At 41.4% G+C, this 26,726-nt stretch overlaps 1 protein-coding gene across 2 annotated transcripts; it reads left to right on the forward strand.

Annotated features, from left to right (window-relative positions):
* Positions 1-26,551, forward strand: zc3h7a (zinc finger CCCH-type containing 7A). Of its 2 annotated transcripts, none has more exons than XM_062532981.1 (23): positions 1-202; positions 1,645-1,747; positions 2,242-2,281; positions 2,377-2,574; positions 3,038-3,196; positions 3,332-3,412; positions 6,134-6,187; positions 6,301-6,340; positions 6,487-6,857; positions 7,143-7,383; positions 7,927-7,952; positions 8,052-8,202; positions 8,307-8,465; positions 12,607-12,812; positions 13,100-13,200; positions 13,988-14,172; positions 14,552-14,625; positions 17,334-17,470; positions 17,630-17,735; positions 23,431-23,539; positions 23,908-24,038; positions 25,296-25,459; positions 25,766-26,551. In XM_062532981.1, exons 2-23 carry the CDS (start codon positions 1,680-1,682, stop codon positions 25,953-25,955), a joined length of 2,991 nt encoding a protein of 996 aa, XP_062388965.1. In that variant the 5' UTR covers positions 1-202; positions 1,645-1,679; the 3' UTR covers positions 25,956-26,551. The 2 variants fall into 2 exon arrangements, with proteins under 2 accessions (XP_062388965.1, XP_062388964.1); XM_062532980.1 differs by having other exon boundaries at positions 2-202; positions 7,867-7,952.
* The last annotated feature ends 175 nt before the right edge of the window (positions 26,552-26,726 follow it).

The raw sequence follows: 26,726 nt of genomic DNA on the forward strand, positions 1-26,726 counted from the left end.
GCACTTGGTGGTCATCGTTGGGGGGAGCTGTTTCACAAAAGCGAGGGACAACAATTTGGTACGAACTACGAAGCTAGCAAGCGATCATGAAAATGGTGTAGATCACATTGCCTGAACATTCAGAATTCGCTGAAAGGATTCCTTGGATGTTCAGCTAACTTTGGATACGAAAAGAAACTGGGCTGTCATAAAGTTGGCAAAGGTGGGTACTCGACATAGTTTAAGATGAGAGTGATATATTAATTTTGTGGATCAGTTTCAGGAAGGCTCACGGAAAGCTCAAAATACATCTTGCGCGGCAAAACCACACAGCTAGCCAGCTAGTTCGTGCTAGCTTGTCCGCATTGTACTTTTAAGGCCAGTTAACTGTCTGGCGTGGTTAGCTTTTGTTCTGTTCCCTTTAAACTGCTCTAAGCGTGTAGCACAAGAACATCCATTCTCTGTGCTGTCTGGGAAGTTTTGTAGTTATTATATCAGAGCTAGTTAGCCATGTTATGCAGATATGATAGCATGTTTGCGTGATATTCTAGATGTTAGTAGACACAGGTAAAGACAAAGTCTATCTAGCGAACGTAAACGTATCTGCCCTATGAACTCGGTTAATGTTGGCTAGCCTATACTAACATCTGCTATAGACGGATTATACATATTTGTCCTGAATATTAGCCATTCAGCAATGACAGGAGAGTAATAAATATGTAAGATTACTTGCTAGTCTGCTACCAAGTTAGACATGCTAGTTTCAGCAGTTTTGCACTTCGTATTCCATGCCACCCACTTTGGTAAAGTTATTGCCGTGCGCGAGAAAATGTCAGCTTGGCACAACAGTTTGTTTCGTCATTTTGTTAATTTAGGTAGATTTGTCTCAAACCCTGTTTTTTCCGTGTAATGCATTTGAAATGATATAATACGACAATACGGTGGATCAATCTTGGTTATTTAGTAATTTGACAGAAGAAGCATGTCTCTAGCGTCATGCATGTTGGCAAGTTAGGTAAAGTTTAGCCAAATGGCTAGCATTTCACAAAACAGGAAGTGATTCACTCATGATTTTGTAGTCAAGAGTCAAGAATTTGTCACCACATACAGTTTATTTACCTGGCTAAGAGCTCAAGAGTTTTGTCAGAGAGGGTAGGTACATTTCCTTCGGGCTTCATGATGAGTCGAAATGTACACCACGTGACACCTCCAATGTATACATGACGTTTGTCAGATGGGTACATTTATGTCTTTCTTCATGTAATCTTTAGGTACGTGTAGCGTTAGGCGTTTTCCTCTAGTAAACAGTAGGCATTATACTCCATGTATAATCCAGCTACCTTTATATTGTAGCTCATAGAACTTACTTATGAGAACCCAAGAAATTGACTTAAATGGGTTAGATTAGATTCAACTTAATTGTCCTTGTGGTGAATACTACAGCGCCAGTTAAATGCAGTTAGTTAGCATGTAAACAGAAGTGCAGAAGAACAGACTGTACAGAAACCGCAGTTATATAGACCTTGTGTTATAGTATGGTTGATGTTACTGTTACAGTGTACATTATGTATCGTAAACGTCAATATGCATAATTGAACATTGGTTTGGGAGAGAAACATAAAGGAGAGAAACACATATAGTTATTAACTGACATTTCTATTGTAGGTGACTCCAAATTGGTCCTGACAGCACATGGAAACATGTCTCAACTTTGTCAGGACAGAAGCAGCCGGTGGCAAGAAATCCAGAAAGGGCTGCAATTCATACAGTGAGTGTGAAAGTTGTCACTCGGTGACAGTTCATGTTCTTAGGGAAAGAGCAAAGACAACCAGTCAGACAATCAAGTCACACCAGCAGTTGTTTTGTGAGCAGCAATTTACTTACATTTAAGATAGAAGAGCTAGTGGTGAATGAACTTACCCTGCGTTGGGTAAAGCATATTGGTGACTGTGTTAATGCAGTGGAGATCATGGACATTTCACATCTCCTACCCCAAGGGTCTAAGGATTGCCACCTCAAGCCCTTGGGGAGATCTAATGCATCATCTCACACCAGTGCTGCTAGCATCAGTTAATCTGCAGGGAACTGAAGCATATGCTTGTGTCTATGTGGACATCTAATTGTTTACTACCACTACAAATTAATTGACAAAATCATCATTGCTCGGAATCACCAGGGATATTTGCCTTAGTGTGATTTCCTTGTGCCATTATTAACTTTGTTTATTTCTATCTCTTATGTGTGTGTCTGTATGATCTCCAGATCTCCATTGCCATATCCTGGAACACAAGAGGAATATGAGGTTTGACTTTTTTTATTTTTATCTTTTACACATTTAATCACATTATTTCTTATTTAACTGAGCAATAATAAGGCTGTTTCTATTGGTTTTGTCAGGTATTTATCCAGGCCCTCGTGAAGAACTTGTTCGGCGAGGGAAATGATGTATTCAACGAAGGCGAATGGGCGAGATCAGTAGAACTGTACACAGAGGCCTTAAATATTACAGAGTATGCAGAGTCAGAGGATATTGTCATATCTACTGTAACAAGGGAAAAGATTTTTGCAAATCGTGCGGCTGCCTACTTAAACATTGTGAGTATGATTGGAAAGTCCTGTCTCACACACTTTCCATCCATGTCTTTAAATGATGAAATGATGAAATGTATATGCCAGATTTAAATTGAATTGTCAACATCAAGTAAATGTTTTAAACAAAGTTTAGTCAAGTATGTTAAACAAATGTTGCTACATCATGAATAATAGTTACTTAGTGGCTGCTGTTATCAAAAGTGTATAGTTTCGTATAATTCGATAAACCATAGAAATAGCAATGACCATTTTTCATTGGAAAATTAGTGTGTGTTCATATTTTCAAAGGGGCACAAGTTATTTAAATACAAGTGCAATGGTTACACCCAGAAGTGAGGTTTTGTCAGTGTTCAACCAATTTTAGTTCAGATGGGAGAAGGGAAATGCCAAATGTTTATCAGTGAGTCTGCATTAGCCAAATGATTGCATTCAGTGTTGTGTTAAGCCTAACTTTGACCTGTTTTAGGGTTTATATGACCAAGCTTTGGAGGACTGTGAAAAAACTCTGGAGTTAAATGATGGCAATTACCGGGCGCTTTATCGCAAAGCCAGATCTCTGAAGGAGATGGGACGACACGCAGAGGCCTATGATGCAGTGGCCAAATGTTCACTTGCAGTACCCCAGGTGGGTCATGCACTCCGTGGAAGGCTGATTATGTTTTCCTCTTAAAATAGTACATGCAGCCATTAAACATATCTGTGTGTGTGTGTGTGTGTGTGTTTTAATGTTTTAATGTAATACTCCTTGTTTGACTCCTAGGATTCTAAAGTAATTCAACTCACACATGAACTTGCTCAGATGTTAGGATTAAAAATTCGCAAAGCCTACATCAGAAGCAAGGTAAGACCATCATCATCTCATGTTTGTTTGAAATCATCTTTAGCACACAAAGGCCCACCGAGTTTGGCAGCGTTGTCTCCATGTTATAAAGGCTTTCCTCCCACTCTGGTGTATTAAAGGGGCTCTAAGCAATGTTGGGCAGCGTCACATCTGTTGACGTTCAAATCACAGAGCTAGCTCGCTACTCCCTCTCCTTCCCTCCCATGCAATTGAAACTCTCCTAAACACACATCTCCTCAGTCATTGGCTGGAATACTGTTTGTTATGTTTCATGGTGCAGGTTGCTCTAGTTTGTTTTTGTTGCCGTTTGTGGAGCCTGGGCTGTCTACAGAGGCCACATTTTTTGCAGTGTGTTCACGGGACAGGTAGTTGGCGGATAGTGAGGATATGTTTGCTGTATGTGACAAAATGTTGTAGCCTAAAAAACTTGCTTAGATATTGCTTAGAGCGCCATTAAATGTCTCCATCGATTATGGACGTTCGGGAAAAGCTGCACTGCAGTTCAAAAGTTAGGGGTCACTCAGAAATTTCCATTCCACGCCATTATAGACAGACAGATGTGGAGGGAGCTACCCTCAGAGTGGAGAGGTGGGGGTGTTGATTAACATCTGTTGATATCAAGGACCCACGTATCCTATTAGTCTTACATCTCCGTTTTATATTTGCCTAGCCTTCGCCTTTTCAGACGAATCACTGGTCAATTTTAATAGGTAATGTTCGGCCAGGCTTGCTGTTGTAATGAGACAGACACCAAACATCAATTAACATAACAAAATACATAGATTAACGAAAACACTTGCAACACTAGGCAAAATTGGCATGTCGGACGGAGCGGCGTAAGGCTACCCTTGACACAGACATACAAGACAGACAAATAAACAAAAGTCAAATAAATAATAAAACAAACAAAAACAGAAAAGTCCACGTTAAAGTAGCCTAGTCCAACTGACTGCATCCAAAGTCTCATGGCATTTATGGCGCATAGCTTAATCCGGAGCGGAGGGTTCAACGGCGCTACACAGGCCGGCTGGAGAGCAGCATCAAGCAGAACAGTCAGAAGTCGTGGGTGATCCAGATCAGCAACTCAGTGGACCCCGACAGCGACAGTTTGCCTTTAGCTTCTGATATTAGCTAATGATAGCTCGATCCAGATTCCAGGCAGCAGACCATGGCAGCTTGCAGGCCAGCAGTAGATCGGCGGTAGCAACACATCGCCCGCAGTTGTAGCCGGTCCTCAGTTCTTCTGTCCAGTCCTGAAGCAGCGCCGTTCACGGATGGAGGATGAGCGGTTCATGCCGTTTATGGCATCAGTCAAGTTGTAGGCCTAGGCTACGCAGCAAAATGCAGACTAACAAAAAGCACAAGACTATCGAAAATAACGTTAACTAAGAGTGAAAACATTTAACTAGACAAATTGCTACAAAAAACGAACAGAATAAAGCATAAAATTACAGAATTACATAAAATATATTAATTATAGCCAAAACACCTACACAACAATTCAGAAAGATAGATTTGGCCAAAGTTGGCATTATTGTTTATTGGCATTTCATTAATAGCATGTCATGATAGGGTGTCCGATACAGTAGGTAGCCTACATAGGCTATGTCGTTGCATCACATATGTTATTAAAGTCATTTGCTGACTTGATATTTGGAGTTCCGAGATGGTTCACTTCATTATTAATTAAATAGGCCTACCATACTGCCAGCAGTTCAAGTTCTTGAGATGGCAACCTAGACCATTTTATATAATTGTATTATGTAATCGCATATTCCAAATATATATGGAGCTATCGCTTGCCAAAAAATGGAACGACCTCAAAGTATGGCATCCAAACTTAGATCAGGTAGAGTTGTGTAATTTCTCCTTAAATTAAGTAAGTGCTTTTTAATTTCGAAAATATTACACACTTATGACACAAGGCAGACATCTCGTCTGATGCATTCTGTTTCAAGGTATTGCTCAACACTGCTATGGGTCAGCCCTAACCATGTCTTCTATTTATCAACTTCAGTCTGGCTGTGCCCACTTATTGCCTGTGCCTAGCCATTCTCTTGTGCAATACTGCGCAAGCTCCACCGAGTTTGACAGTGATACATTGCTACCAAACTCAAGGCTGTAGTCTGACTACACTTTCAGACGTTTGAGTGTTGTGAAGTGACGCTTGTGATTATGGTAGACTTGTGTTTATACAACAGAATGAAAGATTATTTACTTAATTTACAGTCAGTCATACTATATAAATACTCTTATGCTGATTGGCTAGACAATGTCTCATTCACTCAGAATCGGCATAATTTGAGCTGAGTGTGGTTGATGAACCAACCACAGAATCAGATACCGTAATAGCTAAGTGTTCTATGTGGGTACTGGGTTGTATATATAAGTATTGGGATGCCTACTATTACATCCTTGGGATAGAATGGTATGTCTTTGAAGTTTGTGTGGATGTAATGGCAAGTGCCCCAATACTTTTATCTGTATAGTGTATGTCTGCCTTACCATGGAAACAATCTTTTTTTTAATTGTATGTGATGATGGCAGTCAGAAGGTTTCATAATTCCTAAAACGCTCGATATAAAAGATATTTGAAAATTCCGAAACACTAAAATAATTCAGAATTGTCAGGGAAAAAGAGAGCGTTTGCATTATTGTTACAGTGGGGATTTTCAACATTGTCTGTGAATATGATTAATTTGCTTCTTATTTCTCCCTTAGCCTGCCTTAAATATTTTACCTGGTTCAAGTATATCAAGTGCTTCAAACGAAAAGGTGAGACCATGGGTTATTAATAAGTGTATATGCATTGAAAATAGAGACTTGGGAAACAATTGTTGTAAAATATTAATGTATCATTGTCTTCTGAAATGTTTTTTACGTTGCAGTGTTCTAATGGATTGGTATCCGTGGATGATATTGAAATGGGTAAGAGCACTCACTGTTGTTATTTACTTTCTTCTGTAGGAGTTGAGGTATTCTCTGAGTTTGTCTTTGCTCTTTTTCTAGCTGCTGTGTGCTCTCACTCACATGCTCTCTCACCCCACCCCCACCCTTCTCCTCCTTTCCTCCAGATGAGTCCCAGGTCTCCACAGAGACGGCTGGCCCAGCGCCAGTCCCTTCTCAGCTGTCCACGGAGATGCCAACCTTGATGCCAAGCGCAGTGCCTGTCCACAGCGCGCCCGCAGTGGGACTCCCAGCCTTCGAGAAGGCAGAGCCTGAGCCGGCCCCCCTCACCGTCGTCTCCTCCATCATGTCCCCCGCCGCCCCTGGGGACTCCCTCAGTCACGAGTCGGGGCCCCTGACCAGCCACATGCTGGTGAATGGGAACCGCCCCCATGACGTGTATCAGGTATCAGAGCCCCACCTGGACTTCGACTCCAAGATCATTGGGGACGACCTAGATGACCTTCTGGACAACGTCACGCATGAGCAGTCCACAGAGGTACGACGAGGATCTTGAGTGATCTGAGTGCTGACAGAGTAAAGCCTCAATCAGACGCGGTGATTTTCTTGTTAGAATGTAAGAGTTGTACTTCAATCAAACTGGTTAGGAAGAGCCAGGATGACTTGTTTGTCTGTTGCCTGCCAATTTTTGGCCTGGCCTGCCCTTCATTTTTTGATTCAGCCAGAATGCTGTTCCTCATATCTAAAAACCCTGGATACATTGAAACAACACGAATGTCCTCTCTGTTTGCTTGTTTGTTTTGCCCTCCCCCCTCCCCCACAGGTCATTCCCACCGTGGACGGTCCTCTGCCTCTACCCACCAGCATGTCCTCTGTCGGAGTCATGTCCAGCCCTCTCTTCATGCCCCCTCACATGGCCCACCACCACCCTTTCCTGGCACAGCAGTGCACGGTCACCCTCCCCCCACCTTACCACAAGCCCAATCCCTACTCTATCGGCCTGGACCCATTCCCCTCAGCGCTGGACTCTCTAGACTGTCTCTCTCTCTCGGATACACAGACAGGTATAATAGCAATAATACATTCCATTTACTAAGTGCCTTCAAGACACCCAAGGTTGCTTCAACAGCTCAGAAAATTAAGACACAAGCAATTTTGAAAAATCTATAAATTAAATTATTTAATTGGCTGAAATGCCCATAGGTTATGATGGTGACCACGTGAACCACGCACAGCTTGGTGTCATTGAACAGACAAACCAGGTAGTCTTTTATGTTAGTTAGCCTCCTCATTAGAGTTTTTGTTTTGCAGAAGATGCTTGGTTGGCTCATCTATTTCATATTTGCAAACTTATTTCCTGAATTTAAGTGACCAACCGTAGACCTGCCTGACTGACATTCAATAGCTGTATTGTTTGTTTTAGATGTAGTGTATTCGGAAAGAGGGGTTTCTGAATGAAGGGTTCACAAGCTGAGGCTGCCGTTGTGTTGTGTCTGATAATGTGTAATAACAGTTTGTGGAAATGGTTTTTGTTCCCTATGCTTTAGACGACGCTAAAATGACCTCCCATTCTTTTTTCAATTTTGCTTCACCTGCTGGGAATCCAGGTTTTCCTCAACATCCCATCATGCCTGTAAGGATACTCCACTTACTATCTGCTGGGTTTTTGTGTAGCGGAAGCAATGACTGGGAAAGCTAAAGACTAATTTGTATCCTCTCCACTCCCCTGCAGATAAACACCAATGATAAGCCATTATTTCCTCCGATTGGGGTGGCCTTAAATACCCCTGAGTCAAATATTTCGCGGGTGGAATTGTCCAAAAATCCCCTCGCTGAGACTCATGACTTCAGACAAGCATGTGCAGCATGTTATGTGAGAACAGGTAAGCGTCTCTTGACACACACACTCTCAAGTATAACGGTAGTCAAACACAGACACAGACACACACAGAGTTCTATTGGTGTAAAAATGTGGTCTTTTTTGTAGGTCCTGGAGTATTGGACTATACCCTCTATTCAGATGAGCACAAATGCAGAAAAGACATTTTGCTTGGAAAAATCAAGTATTCAGGGAACAACGTGTGGAAGCTTATTCGACCAAGGCCAACCAAGACCCAGTATGTGGGGCCTTATTACATATGCAAAGGTAACATCACCCAGTCTTTTCCTGTATCTCCTTTTGCATTTGTGATGGTTTGTTTCCTGGCAACAAAAGGAATCACAGTGCTTTGTGTACAAAATACTACTGATTGGTATACAGACTTGACTTGGAGGAATCCCTCAGTAATCCCCTCTGTGTCCATGCAGTACTACAGCAGTAGTGTCTATGCATGTTGTCCCAAGAATAGGATGCTTTATTAGCAACCAGAGTGACCGATAATATAGCACCGATCAGTGGTTAATCTCAAGGTGGCTAAATCTTGATGGCGGTGCTGGCTTGAACTTGAACGGGCCCCTTAGCTTGCTCTGCTACCTGGTTCATATGATCATAACATCCAGTAGACACACCCAGGAAATTTGAACTGTAGATAGAGGAAATGAAGCAACCTGTTGTTGTGAGCAAGGGTGACATTTAGAAAAAAAGATAGCTGAAGGGTAAACACAAATCAGGGCCTGTTTTAGATGGCCTTTAACCTGGGGAAGCGCCACCATCAGGTTGAGCAACACTACAAAATCAGTGGACAGGAGGACGCTTAAGCCAGGGCTATTCAATTACAAATTCAGTTGGGCCAGATTTCAGCGGTGAAGCTATTTGTAATGACACATTTTAAAAACACAAAAAACATTTTGAAAAACATGTAATCCTTATTAATTGTTTCGTTTTTAACTTTGGTCAGTTTGCACAGCAAAGGGTGCATTTTAAAAAACAGTAAGATAGTAGCAATTGCCTATTTTTGGTTAACGTTAAAGTATGTTTGGTTATATTTGAAGCTATCTACATAAGAGTGACATGGCACTGTCATGAACGTGTCATAAACATGTAATTTATGATATAACGCTTCTGTCATTAATTGTCATTCCGTTTTTGTCATTACAACAAGGTAGGGTTAGGGCTAGGATTAGGGTTAGAATGAATGTTTCACGTCATGGCTTTGATGCTTTCGGCGCCGAACTGGGTTGAGCGTCAAGCTATGAGCTTCACCAGCGACTTTGACGCTTTTGACGGTCTTGGTCTGAATGCACAGTTAGGGTTAGGGTTCATGTGTTATGACCGTGTTCATGATCATGTCATGTTACTCTTATGTAGATACCTTAAAGTGTTATCTACTTTTTTTCCACTTACAAAAGAAAAAAAATAACCTAAGCACATCTCGCTCATAGGCCTAGCTAGGCTATCTGAAAGCAAAGTAGTGTACAGTATTAGCAATGCAGTAATTTCCTGTGTATCAGCCGCATTGTGTAAAAGCCGCAGGGCAGTGTTTTATGCAAGTTAAAAGAAACAAAAACATGTTAATACCATATTAACTGGTATTAATTAAATACCCATATTATGTTGATATGCAGGCTAGTGGCTACAGTTACCCTGATGACTTTCCTAGGGGGAGAAGTGACAATTTTTGTTGTCGATGCAATCCGAGAGTATTAAGGGAGCATTGAGAGTTGCCTTCTATGGATTTCATGTGTGTATGTATCCAAACATACTGAGCATGATGATTGCTACTATCTTAATGTTAGGGAACTGATATATGTTGACATCAGTCCAAAACTTGGTGGACATGGTTACAGGTGACTGCATGTCAACAAGTTTTAGTATGACTTTTCCTCCATCAATACAAGGCACCACTTTGCTCTGGTGGATGAGTCCCCTTCTATTTCAACAGTGAACGGGTCTCTGGAAAAAATACGCTCATCTCTGTGGGCAGAACAAGTCCATCCAGTCGACCAGCAAAGTTCTCTTTTAATCTCTTTCTATGAAATTTGTCATCACATCCGTGTTTTTTTTGCGGGGGATGAGATGCATTTGCTGAGCTTCAGGAAATACAGCATTCTGCCTTTGTTCATATCAGTTGTGAAAAGGTCCATTTTGGCTTGGAATGCATCTGTGCCACAAGGTCGATGACAGTTTTGTCTCTGCCTTGTAGTCCCAAAGTGAGATCATTGAGGTGTTAGTATGTCAGTCAGAAAGCAGGCATTGGCCATGAAGTTGTCATCCAGTATGCGATTGAAGTGCGCTTTTGCCGTTTTTTGCTTGCTGCTGTGGAGGAAAGCGCACATGGGTCATATCCAGATTGTCTTTTAAAAAAGGCGGATTTTTCTCAAAGACATATCGCCAATTGTGTGTGCCTCTAATGGCAGTAGACAGAGCAGCTCCTCTCGGAAGCATTTGCTGTCAAAAAACTGATATATGTATATAGCTATATAGACATGTTATCAGCTTTCAGGTCTTCTAATCTGTAGCAAGAATTTCAACCGAATGTAGGTGAAGTGTCTGACGGGTATATATATTTTTTTTTATAGCAGATACATTTTGACGTCATTTATCAGCTTGTTCATTACGGCCAGCATACAGCCCTTTGTGGTTTCAGATTCTGTACATGGCTTTTTATTTTTCGCCAAGATCCAGGATGCAGGGATGCTGTGGAAGCTCTCTTGGGCTGTGAATGACCGCACCATGGTAGTGCTGCTCCGGTTGTGAGATGCAATCAAACTGCACTTTTGCAGCCCTCTCCTGAGATCTGTCGGGAAAATTGGTGCAAAAAGTTGTGCGTTTCTCAACGTGGTGCCTCTGCACATCTTAGAACCCCCCTTAAAACCCAGTTGATGCAAAGTGTGTCAAAAAAAGAGCAGAAGTGGGGCTGTCCAATGTAACTACGCACTTGTCAGTATGATCAAGTATGCAATCAAATTGCATCATTTTTACGGTCTATACTGTACTGCGTTCACCTGCACACCCATTACTCTTGTTTCAATTACTCGCAAACCTGTGATCGCATAGATATGTCACGCATGTCAAATGAAAGAGGAGACAAAGTGACCGCAAAATAATAACTTCAGATAGCTCGACTTACCCCAGCAAATTCCTGCATGGTATCAAGACTCGTATTGCATCCCAATTTGTTTGAAAAAGAAACACTTTTTTTGCCTTTACTTTTGTCATTGCAATGTAGTAAAAAGTTAACCTGACTTTCGCCAGATCCTGTAGTTCGCTGTCTGCTTCACACAAGGATCTGGGACTTCTCGATAGGAGATGTATTTCTGAAGGCGGGTCCTTGTAAAACATCCTCGCATGTGATTTGATAAACCACTTGCCTGTTATCTTGAATGACGTGCTAGGCTTCTTCAAGCTCTTGCCAAACCCGGTCGGAAGAAGAGTAAAAACATCCTTGCCACCAATAAATGTCTTCAAAACTATTCTCTGCTAATCTTTTAAAGAATGAATACTCGATAGATTCGACAAAACGGTTGAAATAGCAGAATCGATGTCAGCACAAGACTCCTCGCTGCGTGCCGCCATTGTTATTTGAATCAAACACTCGCTTCGGCACTCCTGATTGGTTGCTTATTTTTTGATCACTGGCCCAGGGGTTTGGATTGCCCTCGCGTCCAGACCCTTGTGTGGAGCTCAGCGAAACGCCTCTGGTGGAGCATGGCGGAACTACAAGGGTCTGGCGAGAGTCAGGCTAGTAAAAAGTTGTTGTAGAGAATCATCATGAGCGCATAGACAGGCGCAAACTCGGGTGAAGTCATTTTTACGTTTCTGTGTTGAGAAAGACATATTGATTGATTGTAGGCTAATTAGGCTAGGTCTACTTCCGCCACGCTCTGCATTGTGGGTTACTAGGCTAGGTGGAGTGTTTCATTCATGGTCTGTACTACTCTGTGAACGTACACAGGAATGTGCGTCTCTGGCGGGACCACAGGCTGGGGCACTCGGGGATTGCTTCTGGGCCACATGTGGAGAAAGAGATGGATGGATGGATGGATGGATAGATGGAGGGTCTAAATTTTGAAATAAGTTCACAAGAACGGTTGACCGTTACCAGTGGATAGGATCTATATAAGCACTGACACAACAAGTCAGGCTTGTTGCTTCGTGAACCAATTTTCAGATGCAGATGCAGCTCATTTATATTTTCATATTGTCAATTTGTTGGGGGTTTGAATCAGTTAATCAGGGTTTTCTACAACAAATGTGAAACAAGTAACTTAGCATCTGTGTAGTAACTGTTTCCAATTTGATTGTAAATAACCTCAGGACAGATGTGCGTTCCACACAGGGTAATATTTTAATAGTCAAGTTTAACAGTCTCTTAACATCCTGTTCTATTTTTTTGCTTTTGTTTCAGATGTTGCCATGGGAGAGGAGTGCAGATACCCTGGTCACTGTACATTTGCATACTGCCAGGAGGAGATAGACGTTTGGACGCTGGAGCGTAAGGGCTTCATTAGCCGCGAGTTGCTTTGTGATCCATTTGGCTCAATACGAACGGTCCACCTGACGATTCCCGCAATCCTTCAGGAGCATCCTGGGATATTTATGTTCCTCTGTGAGGTATGACAGGCTAGAAAACAGAAGACTCATACAACTGTATTCCATGTCTCTTTATATTGACAAGCTGAAAGGGTGCTTTAAGAAACACCCAGCCTTGTGTATTGGCCCAGGCTGCTACAGTCTCAGAAAGTAGAACAAAAAAAATCTCCTGCCGCTTATGGCGTAATCACATCCTGCTTTAGGACAGGTGTGACAGGTTTGAGAGCTGTGCTATTTTGAGTCATGTTTCAAGAACACAAAAGGAGAGGAGAGCTGTGTTTGACTGACACATCTGTTCATATTCCCAGGTGTGTTTTGATCACAAACCCAGAATCATCAGCAAGACCAACAAAGAAAACCCAAGTCTGTGCTCTCACCCAGTGACAAAGCATAAATTTGAAGAGAAAAAGTAAGCACTGCCCACACTCCCCTCTCAACCTCCTCTAGCTCATGTCAGATCAAGGTGAATCTTGAGTTTTTATCCTATCCTTGAAAGTGGAATGACCAGTGTTGTTCAAGGGTTGTTCTCTTTGTGCCCTGTGTTTCTGTTTGTGTTTCGGCTGTTTCATTGTACATTACACTATAACTTGGTCTCAAGTCAGGTTCATGAACATTTGACTGAAGAAAAATGTCTATAGGCGTTTTTCGACCGACAGAACCGGTTCCGTTCAGAATGAATTGAATCTTGGTGCTATCTGGTGAACCAGCACACATTACCACCAGTTTTGAACCAAACCAAGGATGCGTCATCAACACTGGGTGTTGCATGCAAAACAAATCTTAATGAGATGCATAAACAGGAGAATGATTATGATTAGTTGTCCCGTGAAAACTGCAGAAATTAGCTCTTTAAAATGCTAGTCAACATCTACAGTGTAATGCTAGTTGACTAGTTTTGTTTACTCATGGTAACAGTTGATATGGACGGAAAACAACCATTTTATGGTTCAAGTTCCGAACCAAAGTACCACATTCCAAATTGGCTTTTATTTGGTCGAAATGCTCTGAACGGTTCAAATGTTCTATTGTCTGATCTGACCCCAGTTGCCTTAGTGTGTAAGGAGGACATAAGTACATGTTCAGACCTGGCTCTGTAAAGCACGATGAGACGTATTGTTCTGTTGTGGCACTCTTTAGATTGGATTGAACCGATCTGCAGCAGTCTGTGTGATGCCTCCTCACTGTGCTCCCGACAGGTGCCTGGTCCACATTCTGAAGGAGAACACTAACACTCGCTACACTAAGGTCCGGCCCTTCACATACCAGTGCCAGATGGACCTATGCCGGCACGAGGTGCGCTATGGCTGCCAGCGCGAAGACGGCTGCTACTACGCCCACAGCCTGGTCGAGCTCAAAGTGTGGATGCTCCAGTCCCAGCAAGGTGAGTCCCACGCCCCGCACCACCAACCAGAACTCCGCAGACACTCCAGGAGGCTTGAGCAAAATCAAACGTCACTCACTGTAAATATATGAAAATGAAAGCTGTATATTTGCATCCACTGCATCCATGCTCCAAAACATATTTTCCGTTTTGACTGACTGGTGAGATAATGAATAAGGAAAACGGCCGTCTGCATTTTAAAAGTGTTGACGTAAATTTGTAGCTTTCATTCTCAGGGCCTAAGCTTGGGAATTGGAAGGGATGATCTACATTACCAGCCTTATGTTGTCAAAGTTGCTGGAATGAGGCATAAATAGAATAAAAACTGAGTGTGTACATTAGATCTCTGAAGGATTGTTTCAAAACTTTTTGTTTAAAGGTATTCCTCATGAAGGTATCGTTCAAGAGGCCGGAAAGTATTGGAACATGGTGGCCAGCTCCCAAGGAGTTCAGGTAAACAGCCCACAAAAGACACAACCTCTAGTGGAACACTAAAGCAAAGTGCTAAATTGTACCCCAACACAAATCTTAGTACTGTGCAGGACTGTGTTGGTTTCTATTTAGCATAAACCATCAGTACAGTAAACAGACCTACCAACATGTACGCATTTTGCGTAGCGGGCACGCATTTTGACCTCCTAGTACGCTTGTACGATTCTATGCTCTTAACTATGCATATCGCTTGATCTCGCATTTCGCCAGTTTCAGTGAAGTTGTCACTGAAGTTGATTCTGCCGCAGAGCTAGAGCCACAGCCATAGATATATGTGACCCTGTAAAGCGAAACCAGTCGTTTCGGTACAATTTACTAAATTAAGTTATTGTGCTCACGTGAACGGCCATAAACTAAGCTTTCCAACGATATGTATATCGAGGGTATTACACAAACTATCGCTAAGATAATCGCATCCAAAGTTGACATGGTTCTCCTGTCACAATATGCCAGAAGATCATCAGAAGTCTGGCTTCTGGTTTGGGTTTTATTGGTGATTTTGATAGTGATTGTCAGTCGTCTGCTGCGGTGTCTCTCCACCTGAAATCTCCTCTTGGGGACGGCGCCTTTCTGGTTCCGTGTGACACTCAAGAAAGAGGCCTCCCGCTCAGCCTCCCGCTCCGTGTGTCCAGGTTCTGGACTTCACATGCACTCTTCCTCTTCATTCGTCCTTCTGAAGCTAAACACATTTAATTTAATTAAAAATAACTGCTGAACCATTTAGATGTTTTCAATGTGATGCAAAACTTCTTTTTACATCCTTTGTGAGCAGATGTATTCTGCTCACCCAGAGTCGAGCCCACTTTATACAGGATACTGTCCAGCACCGCTTTCTTCTCGTTCATTTCGCTCGGATTGTGCCAACTCTCTGTCCAACAACATGTCCAGATCATCCAGAACATTAAGGGCATCTTCCTACTCATATGCTTTGTTGTCCAGTCCAGTTTTGGTCCTCTTTTTGTTTTTCTTTTTTGTTTCATCCATGTCCTCACAAAGTGCTTTATTATGTATAAGAAAATGAAAGAATCATTCAAATTTGAATATAAATATAGGAGGATAACACCGTGTCATCTGAACCTGAACAGTTAGTCAGAATTCCTTAGATTTAAGTTTGTTTTTTGATTCTGTGAAAAGTGGTAAATACAAATAAATGTATTTTCATACATGGCCTGGCTGCTGTATTTTGATGATCATATTCAAATTCGCAGTGGCCTCTTAATTTTGAATATGAAGGTCAACTAGTTTGAATGTCACTCAGCAACCGTAGGATGACTGCACAAATGTAGACCAAGATGAGCTAAAAAGGTGTACTCAAAGTATCTCTTCCTGGTTGGCAGGTCTGAGTAAATGATGTTTGTGTCATTTTGCTATTTTGCAGAATGCCTACAATGTAGTTCTTATTATGATTAGATGGACCTTTGTTCAAAGTAGGGAATTACACTCAGGCTATACCGGATCCACAACTGAAGTGCTCCATTCCCGTAGGGTAAAAATAGTTTTAGAAGGTTTTCCGAATGCATGTGACACCACTGTGTCTGGTGTTGTCAAGCCAATTGTTGCAGCAGACACTATTTTAACGGAATTCGTCAGTTATGGGGCCTGCCAACACAGGCTGAAGATGCATCCTGTTGGCTTTACATGAGCTCACATCATCCATTGCCGAAGTGAACTGTGGTTCCATTGCATTGCTTTGCTACAGTTGCCTTGCTCCCACCGCCTCTATCAAAAAGTTGAGAAATCCTCAACTTTTGCTGCACCAACAGACAGCAACGCAAGGCACCAGCCAATCAAATCACAGCTATGCACACACGCCTGAGCTAAATGCCATTTCAATACTGGGTGAGGAAGTGGACATTGTAGAGAACTATAAATATTTGGGAGGTCTAATTGACAATAAACTGGACTGGAGACACAACACTGAGGCTGTATACAAGAAAGGGCAAAGTAGACTCTATTTCCTGAGAAAGCTCAGGTCTTTCAATGTGTGCAGCAAAATGTTGCAAATGTTTTATCAGAGTGTTGTTGCAAGTGTAATTTTCTTTTCTGCTATCTGTTGGGGAAGTGGCATTATAGCCAGGGACACTAACAAACTGACTTGGGGTCAGCCCTAGAGCCCCTGGAGTTGGTGGTGGAGAGAAGGATGCTGCACAAACTTTTAAATATATTGGACAATACCTCTCATCCACTACACGATGTACTTGTCAAGCAAAAAAGTATTTTTAGTTGGAGGCTACGCCAACTTAGCTGTAAGAAAGACAGATTTATAAAGACTTTTTTACCCACTGCAATAGCACTTTATAATGTCTCCCATCTGGGCAGAGAGAAAGGAATAACATTTTAAATCATTTTCTGCATGTATGTTTGTATGTTTTTGTTGACTGTTGTGTTTGTATTGCTGCCGAAACACTGTAATTTCCCCTTGGGGATGAATAAAGTATATCTATCTATCTATCTATATCTATCTATCTGACCATCGGGACAACCCACGGGCATGCAGTAACGCAGGCCTACGTGCCTGGTGTAGCCTCCCTGTGAGAGTTACATATTCAATACACCTTAGTGACACACTTTAATGTCAACAAGGCTGAATTGATTTAAATCAGAGTTGCATAATAAAGTTGTAAACCAATGCAATTAATCTTCAATGTAATTTGATGTTCTTTGTGCAGGAAGTCCCTGCTGCAATGAGGAGGTTTGGGCCTCCAAACCTAAAGATGCAGTTTGTGTGTGGGCAGTGTTGGAGAAACGGGCAAGTCAGTGAGCCGGACAAGAACAGGAAATATTGTAGCGCAAAGGCCAGGCATCCGTAAGTGACTGTCTCTTATGGAAGAGGACTGGATTTGGGTTGAAGGGACGGCAGCAAGACTTGATTCTAAATCTTGGCATTTGTGTGTGTGTGTGTGTGTGTGTGTGTGTGTGTGTGTGTGTGTGTGTCTGTGTGTGTTGCTCTCTGCCTCTGCATCAGATGGGCCAAAGACAGAAGAGTGGTCTTAGTAAGCTCCAACGAACGCAGGAAGTGGACGACTGTCCGCCCCCTACCCACAAAGAAGCCTATCCCTGCTCAGTTTGAGGTAGGTGATCATTCCGAGACTGTTGGACCATTGCTTATGTCAAACACTGACTGTGATTTCAAAATCATCTTTTTTTTAAAAAAAAAAAAAAAAAAAAAAAGGACAGAATGTATTATATATATATATATATATATATATATATATATAATTTTTAGACTATATTTGCAATTTCACCAACCTAAGAAAAGCCCAAACTTGGGTATTTTGGTAAGTATACCTGAGAGTGTGTGCAGTGCTTATCACATTATTATTTTGTAGTTGACCTTGGTATTAAACGTAACTTATGAATACTTTATTATAGAGGGCAGGTATTTTGATTTTCCAACATCCAAAATGTGAATAAATACTTTCAAAAAGTGTATTGTTTAATAGAATAATTAGGTACAACACATTTTTCAACAATTAGTTCACTTTGATATTGGTTTTAATTAGTACTAGTGCAGTGCCCGTGCAAACAATGTTTTCAAAGAAACTTGTTGCCCAATGACGTTGATGCAGGTGGATCATGTTAGATTGGTGATGTAGAATCAGGCCTGTGCAGTTTTTAGAGCTTTTTACTCTCTTAGCAAAGTAAAAAAAGGGAAGGGGAAAGGCGTTGAGTTGCAGCTAATGGCAATATTAGACACATTATGTAGGCCTACCCGTGCGTTTTTGCTGTTGTTAGGAAATGATAGCCTAAAGCTAACCACATGACCATGGCCAAGCCAGTTCTATGAACTCGGAAGTGATGTTTGAATGAATGTTATGCCCTTAGCCGATGTCCAGAGATGATGTCCAGTCAAGAGCGGCTGTTTTAAATGCAAATTTGACCAGAATTCTGTTGCCTGATCAGCAATCTGATCAGGCAACAGAAGCGCTAGGCAACCGCGGTTGTTGATGAGTAACCTAGCCTATGCAACATTACCTGACTTTAACAGCCTGCTTACCAACATGGGTGCATGTGTGTCGGACTCAGCATGTTTATCCAACATGAACAATCTTGAAACGGTCCGTTGTTTACGTGAGACATCGTAATTTCCATGAATGGCAACACGTGAGTTTGTCAGCGAAATGGGCTTTTTTGTTTCTATGCTGGAGTAAGTGAGAGTGAGGGGGAGTGGCTAGTGCGGAGAGCGGTAGAATTGTGGGATTGCGGTGGAGTTGTATTTCGCTTAATTTAATGATATCTTTGTCATTTGTTGTCCAAAAACTACCAAACTTCGCACTGCACTCACGCATGTCATTAGCAATACCTGTGTCAAATATTAGGTCAGTCGGATGAGCGGTTTGAGAGTTATGCGAGTAACACACAGACAGACAGAGTGACACACAGACAGACGTTCCTTGCATTAATAGATAGATTTTACCTGGTTGCACCACCTGAATTATACAGGCATTTTCTTGGACACCTATATAGCCTTTTGACTTTGCTAGCAAGTTCATCCATTCAATTTTTCAATCCAATAAAGAGTTTTATTTTAAAAATAACTTTTTCTTGTTTTACCATCTGACATGTCAACTGTACAAGTCCAACTATGAAGAGAACGTAGCTAATTTTATCAATATCTGAGAGAGATCTTCCAACTTTGGGGCCCATGGATTAAAGTTTTCCGTCGCTACGACGGATTTCCGTCAACCGGAGGCGGTAGAGGTCAATCATGAGATTGATGCAGATCCGGGGAGAAAATATTTGGGGGGGTGCGGCGCGATCTCCCTTGCAAGCTGCAGTGATGGTTACACCTCTTGTTGAACCCTGTTTTGTGATAGGCCTGTGTTTTAGCCTATGTTAAAATCTTTGTTGTGCGCAAAATAAATAAATAAGTGCGTTAGTGCAACTGCGTTGATGAACATTAGGCTAGGCTACTACTAGGCTACTACCACTATTAGGCTGCTACTACTAATAATAATAATCATCATCATCATCATCATCATCATAATGATATAATAATAAACGAAAGAAAGGCCAATTGAAACAGATGAAAGAACAGTCCTGATTTATAGCCTACTTTGGAGCCGCAGCTTAACATAGCCTATTAGGCTTTTGTAGGTTTAACAAGCTTTGCAGAAGTTCAGGAAAGCTGTCGTTTTTTCAGTTTAATTAGTCTATGATTTGGGCTAATTATTCTTCATAAAAATAAAATGAAAATAAACAGTTGTTTCGCCAGTTGTAATAGTAAGCTATAGCATCAGGACAGACATCCACGCACTAGCTGCGCAAAGGTCTGCGTTGTTGCGATGACTTCTTATCCGCACTTGCTGTGTAGTTCCCTGATCTCATTAAATTAGGCTACTTCGAGGTCGGCAGTGTTGGGGAGCTTAAAGATGAATAGTCAAAAAGAACATGGCCTACTTTCGGTCATTATTAATATTAATAGAGTCACGTGCGCCCGAAACGCAGAGACACAACGGAAAAGTGTGTGTCTGACTGCGCCACGCCACTATTAGGCTATCTTACTGTTAAGTTTAACTGCTAATTTCTCTAAAAATAATTATAATAAGCCAACAAGGTTAATTTATACAATTCCAAAGGATCCAGTAGCTTAGGCTATGTCTATAGCCTACAGTTTGCCTAATTTGTCTTCTTCAAAGAGAAAGTCGTAGGTCCGTTTCCAATAAACGATACATATAGGAGTCCTATGACTGACGCGTGTTCTTATAAAAACGTCTTGTCTTCCAGTTAATATTCTTGAATATTTATTGTTACAAACAGCACAGTTCTCATACAATTGACACGACCAACACGGTCAGAAAAAACGTGGAACTCCTAACATTCATGCCGTGCATCACGTTCTTACCCAAAAACTAAAGTAAAGTTACACCAAATTATATCCTGACATCAGAAAACATCAGAATTATTTAGCATATTACATTTCAAATCAATTATTCCAAATCTTCAATAACAGAGGCCTATCTGACGGTTAACCTATGGCTGTGAGTTTTCATTGTTTTCATGCATGTCTGATAACAGGTGAGGAATGTTTTGGAGACATACATGTATTTTAGGCATAATGCTGGCCCTAATCTCTGACTGAAAATGTGCAGAATTTATGCATTTACATAACAGTAAATGCCAGCTATGACCGGCCCTCGGAGTTTAAAATGTGTTACTTGTAAACGGAGGGTACAATTAGTCTGTATGGCCCTATTTTACGTAGGTCTACGCTAAGGCCCTTTGATTTGCATCACTTGCGTGTGTCAATTTTGTTTTGTTTTTTTTGACAAAAGATGAATTTTTTTCACTTTAATCCTCTTGAGGAGGCAATATCCTGTTTACCCGTCAGTTCAAAATAAACATTCAATGAATGCAGTTGCACTGCCCTGACATTTTAGACATGCAAATTTGCAAACAATTTAAGAGCTATTAAACTAGTAAACTTTGTTTGTTTGAAAAGTCTTCAACATAATATTATGCCCCATGTTTATTTTTAATCTCCTTACCTTTTAAACTCTATATTTAATATTTTCACATAGTGCTATGGGATGGTTGCGCCACCTGACATTTTGAGGGTTTGAGATGACAAAATGTTACATTTATACTTTTTTATGATAAACATGTATAATGTGAACAGATATTCTGTTCAATAGAATATAATCATGCTTGCTATGAATATTTTTTTATTATTATTTTACACCAAAGTAATGGACACAGAAATCTGCATGTCATGTCATTGACCCACATACATACTGAGGTGGTACTTGAGATGTTTTGACATTGTAAAGGAAATTCATATCCCATCCAACTTTCATCTTATTGTAGACCAGAGCAGTGAAAAGATACTGCTAGGAGGAGGAAGCTACAGTAGATTAAAGTATTTTGTTTTTCAACGTGGCTCATCTTCTAAAACTCGAAGGGAGTAGGCTTTGACTCCGATAGGAATATTTGGATGCATAGCACCTGGGTTTCAAGGACTGGCACTCAATTCTGGCCACCCTATCAGTCATCCTGGAATGTTTCAGAGCAGGAAAACACCCTCTTCAATGTCAACTTCTGCAGAACTGGGTTTTGTTTGAGCTTAAAGCATTTAGACATCTAGGTTGTGTCCAGAAGTCAAGCGTGCACGCTGGGTAGTACCTTCTTCCCAGTAGCGTGTTAGTTAGCTTGCTCCTCAGTGTGCGTCCCTACCTACATTTGGACAGCACTAACTAGTTGGCGTCACCTGACTCGGTGAGGGGGGTGTGTTGACGATTTGCATGACGTGTGGAGCTTGACCTGCGCTGCGCAATGGATTATGGGATACCTGAGGGAAAAAAAGATGCATCGATGCACGCTTGGAAATCACGCCAAACGAAGTAGCCAACTAGTGAGAGCGCTTGACTTTCGGACAGTCTATTCTGACGTAACTTCCGGAAAATGCACACTGCCCAGTGCCCAGCGTGCACGCTTGACTTCTAGACACAACCCTAGAGTACATCTGTTTTCCACCAACCCTAACAGTTAGAGAAGATGATGCTTAACGGTCGCAACTTCTGGGCGCATGTCTGTCATCATCATGTTAAGCCCACCCACTGACTCTATACACGATGTGATTGGTTCGGTGGTTTCTGCCTGAGCCCAGCTCCCAAGTAAAACTGAGAGTTGCTAGACTACCCCGACAGCAAATTAGATTTGCTGCAGCTAGGGGCATCTAGATTTCTAGGCTAGACATGCTAGACTTTTGGTCATAACGTCGTGGAATGTCGCAGACAATAAATCATGGGTTGTTGAACGTGTAAGACGCGCCCTCCTTCAAGCGTCGTTCCCAACTTCGAATCTTCGGACACGACAATGGAAATTTGTCGGCCACGACACAATTGACCTATGGCTAAGGTGAATTGTGGCAAAATCGGAATCGGAAATCGTGTAGTCTGTACAGGCCATAAAAGGGAGCTAAAGGCTAACTGGTATAACCAGGGGGTCAGGATTTGACTGGTTAGCTTCGCCGATTAGCAAAGCACTTCCTCGTCGCCATTTTCCAGAAATACATCATGTCCGGTGCCGTTTTCCCTGCGTTTTCCTCATGCTGATTGGTGGCTGTTCCACTCTCAGCTCACGCACGAGCTTAGTGTGGGCACGAGCTCTCGTTCTGTACCTTACGTCAGTCAGTAACCTGGCACTTAATTGGCTAAGTAAAACGGCACCGGAAACAAGCCTCTTGAAACGCCATGTTGAAGCCTGAAAAAATCGTTCAATTTTGGCACATTTCACTAGCCTAGCATTCCCATTGAAATGAATGGGGGCGGGACTTGTTCACTTTCTCCAGTTCTTATAATACCTCCATGGGTATAACCCACTTCCAGTAAAAGGTTGGCATGTTCCATGAGCTACAGACAGACTATTCATTTTTTTTTATTATCAGTGGCACACAATGCATGTATAAAATTTGCCATTGACAGTCCTTAAACCACTAATTTGAATATGCTGTGTGCACTACGCACTACTACTGTACTGTGTAAGCCACACAGGGATAATAGGCAGTGATGCCAATATTTGCTGATTTATTGACAGGGGTGCAGTGAAGCAGAAATCATTTGAATGATTGGTTGTTTGTGTTTTTTAACATCTAGAAGAATATAACAGAGGTTAACTTGAGGAGGTTGTTGTGTATAATCTTTAGAAAGTTCATGGAAGTGTGTTTGACTTGAAAGACATGATTTTGCTCAGAAATTAAATTGCCATTGGTTGATCATTTTTTGTCAATGAGTTCACAGTTGTTTTCATTGATGTTTTCACAAACAGATATGCATGCACATCAACGCTGGTAAAAAATGCCAGTACATCGGAAACTGCAGCTTTGCCCACAGTGCAGAGGAGCGGGACTTGTGGACATTCATGAAGGAGAACAGCAGTGAGTATTAGCACCCGCCTCTGGCCGCTCATCATTCCCTCCCACCCATACTACAGATGGAGTGGAAGCAGTGGAGACCAATGTGTTCCTTGTGACACACTGAGAGAAAGTGTGTGTTGCATGAAGTTGAAGCTCTAAAAGTTCTGATCCGATTTCATAGCACCATATTTTGGCCCTGATGTGATGATCAGAGTGCAGGATTTGTTTCTACTTTTACAGTCGAATATAAATTAAACCAAACTGAGTTTTCTTTTTGATATATAAAATTAGCATCTCAAGTGTGTTTTGTGGACTAGCCTCAGTTTCAGTACAGCAGTTATTCATAACTCACTCAGATTTGTCTGTGCGTCTGTGTGTTCCTGATTAAGTTGGGGACATGGAGCAGCTGTATGACATGTGGCTTCAGTCTCAGCAACAGGGATGGAGCATGGAGAGTTCAAACACCCTGCGGGAGAATGGCAAGCAGATCCACATGCCCACCGACTACGCAGAGGAAGTGGTAAGTCAGGGTGGACCTGCATGGAGGGTGCACAGAGGGTGCATTATGTCCTCACGGCTCGAAAACAAGTCCATTTGCAACCAATGACTATCACTTTACTCATCATTTCTCAAAGACACATGAGCACTATTAATCTGCTTAATGCATGTTCAGATGTGGGTTCAAAGTGCAGAGCATAAAGTTCTCATGCACTGATCTGGAATTCAGAGGTGGGCAGGACCATTTAAGATTTGAAAATGGATAATTACAATGCATGAAAATGCACTGCACTGTTCACTAGGCTTCTTATTATTTCCACGTAATATTCTTCTGACCAATTTGTGTGTTTAATTCAGCTTGAACTATTTAACTTACAAGCTTACCTACCTAATGAGTCTCCTCCTCAGAGGTGAACAATATCTCCCAGGGTTAGGCCTAGTCAAGGATTTGTAGATCTAGGTTTAAATTTAATTTGAGCTATGTTGCACCACTTAATTTTAAGCATGGTTTAACAAATCCATTATTAACACCTTAACCTGTGATTAAACAGGTTGGTTGCATCAGCAAGGAGTTTTAACCTGCACCGAACTTTAAACCTAAGTTAAAGATAATCAGTTCACTGTCGTGTTTAATTGCGCACATCATTTTTTTAAATTAATATTTATTTTTTTATTTAATCTTATTGAATCGGTAATTCCTTGAAAATTCCTCCTCATCATAAAACTCCAGGGTTGAGACGGTCTCTTGTTTCCCTTTGTGGGACTCGATTTTCTTCAATCCGTGTAATATATGCTGCTATTTCTAATATTTAAACCACCTCAACAGCAGGTTTAAAATGAATCCTTAACTGAAATTGAAATCTGAGTTTAAAGCAGTTGAGCAATAATGTAAAACTTAGAGAAAACCTAGGCACTACTTTTTTTTACTACATACCAGTTGAGCAACAAGTTTAAAGTTAATCCAGGTTTATGGAAACATCTAAACCAAGATTGAAAAAGATGGTTTAAAATGTAAACCTGATTACCTTTAAACTAGGTTTAAAGTTGGGTGCAACTGGATTAATGGACAAACCTTGATTTAATCCAGGTTAAAGCTTAATACCTGTTTGTAGAAGGAAAACAAGGATTAAAGTTGTTTATGGAAGTCTAGGAGAAAGTGGCTGTTTTGAAGCTACTCCATTCAGTCCTTGGCTTCGTATTTTGGTTGCTGTGTGTGTGCCTTGAAACATCTCTCTCTCTCTCTCTCTTCCTCTCTCCCACTCTTCCTTGATAATTTCAGGCAGGAAACCACTGCTGGCTTTGTGGTAAGAACTGCAATAGTGAGAAGCAGTGGCAGCAGCATATCACATCAGACAAACACAAGGAGAGGGTGTTTAACTCTGAAGATGACCAGAATTGCTGGCAGTATCGCTTCCCCACTGGCACATTCAAAGTTTGTGAAAGGTAAGAGGCGTCACACCATTTACAGTACGCTTGTGTGTGGGCACTGTCCTGGATTCAGTCATGTTTGTTGCTTATAATGGTGTGTGTGTGTGTGTGTGTGTGTGTGTGTGTGTGTGTGTGTGTGTGTGTGTGTGTGTGTGTGTGTGTGTGTGTGTGTGTGTGTGTGTGTGTGTGTGTGTGTGTGTGTGTGTGTGTGTGTGTGTGTGTGTGTGTGTGTGTGTGTGTGTGTGTGTGTGTGTGTGCAATGAAATGTACCATGTACCAAAATAAATGAACTTGGGTATCTGTTCTTTGATTGCTTTGCAGGTTCCTTAAAGGCACTTGCACTGAAGAGGAACTGTGCAAGTTGGCTCATGGTGATGAGGAACTGAAAGAGTGGAGAGACAGAAGGGAATTCCTTTTGATGAAACTTGCCAAAGCCAGAAAAGATCACCTGATAGCGCCCAATGACAATGACTTTGGCAAATATAGTTTTCTGCTTAAAGATATTAACTAACATTTTAATCATGATGACATATAATGCACGGGATGAGATATAATAACACATGGTAAAAAGTACAAAGTCAGCCCTTTTTTTCTAAAACAAAAAATAGGGCTCACTTTTGGCGAGTTATAAAGGACCAAAAATAAAACAGGCCCGTTCTCTCGGTTTGGGGACAGAGAATTTGTTCGGACAGAGGCGGCCTTGTGTTCTTAGTTATCATGGCTTTGTTGCTGTTATCACAGATTCAGATAGGTTACGCACCAATGCCTTTTGCTGTCCTGCTCCTGCCACAGGATCGACTTTGACTTTTTTTTCAGTTGGAATGTTAAATTGAAAGAGGTGCCAAAGGAAGAAGGTGGAGCTTAGATCACAGAAAGCCTGAGTTCTGATAATGAAAGCCTTGAGGAGCAAGGATGTTTTCCGATGAAAGACAAACTGGTATTGTTGCAAAATCCTTTGTTTTGGTTCTTAATTCCAGGGTGGAATATTGAGATGTTTGAGGTATTCTGGTATTTTATTGTGTTTATTTTTATCCTCTTCTATGATGTTCTGCCTACCTGTCCACAATAAATCATTACCAGCAGATTTTTTTTTTCTGTTTAACAACAGGTTTGTGTTGAGTTGCTTTCTTGTCATAGGAGTTTTTGTATGTAAAAGAAAGAACATTTACCACAAGGCAATAGTGATCTATGGGTTTAGATCAATGACATACAATGGTGTTTTGTTTTTTCTTCACAAAGTGATTCTTTGTTTTTAGCTGTATGGTAGTGGCCAACAACCCCA

The sequence above is a fragment of the Sardina pilchardus genome, chromosome 3, assembly GCF_963854185.1.
Source record: "Sardina pilchardus chromosome 3, fSarPil1.1, whole genome shotgun sequence".
NCBI classification, from domain to species: Eukaryota; Metazoa; Chordata; class Actinopteri; order Clupeiformes; family Clupeidae; genus Sardina; species Sardina pilchardus.

Coding starts and splice junctions, on each gene's coding strand:
- zc3h7a (XM_062532980.1), top strand. CDS start 1,680: ATGTCTCAACTTTGTCAGGACAGAAGCAGCCGGTGGCAAGAAATCCAG. Junction 3,197..3,331: donor GTTCACTTGCAGTACCCCAG/GTGGGTCATGCA, acceptor TTTGACTCCTAG/GATTCTAAAGTAATTCAACT. Junction 3,413..6,133: donor AAGCCTACATCAGAAGCAAG/GTAAGACCATCA, acceptor TTTCTCCCTTAG/CCTGCCTTAAATATTTTACC.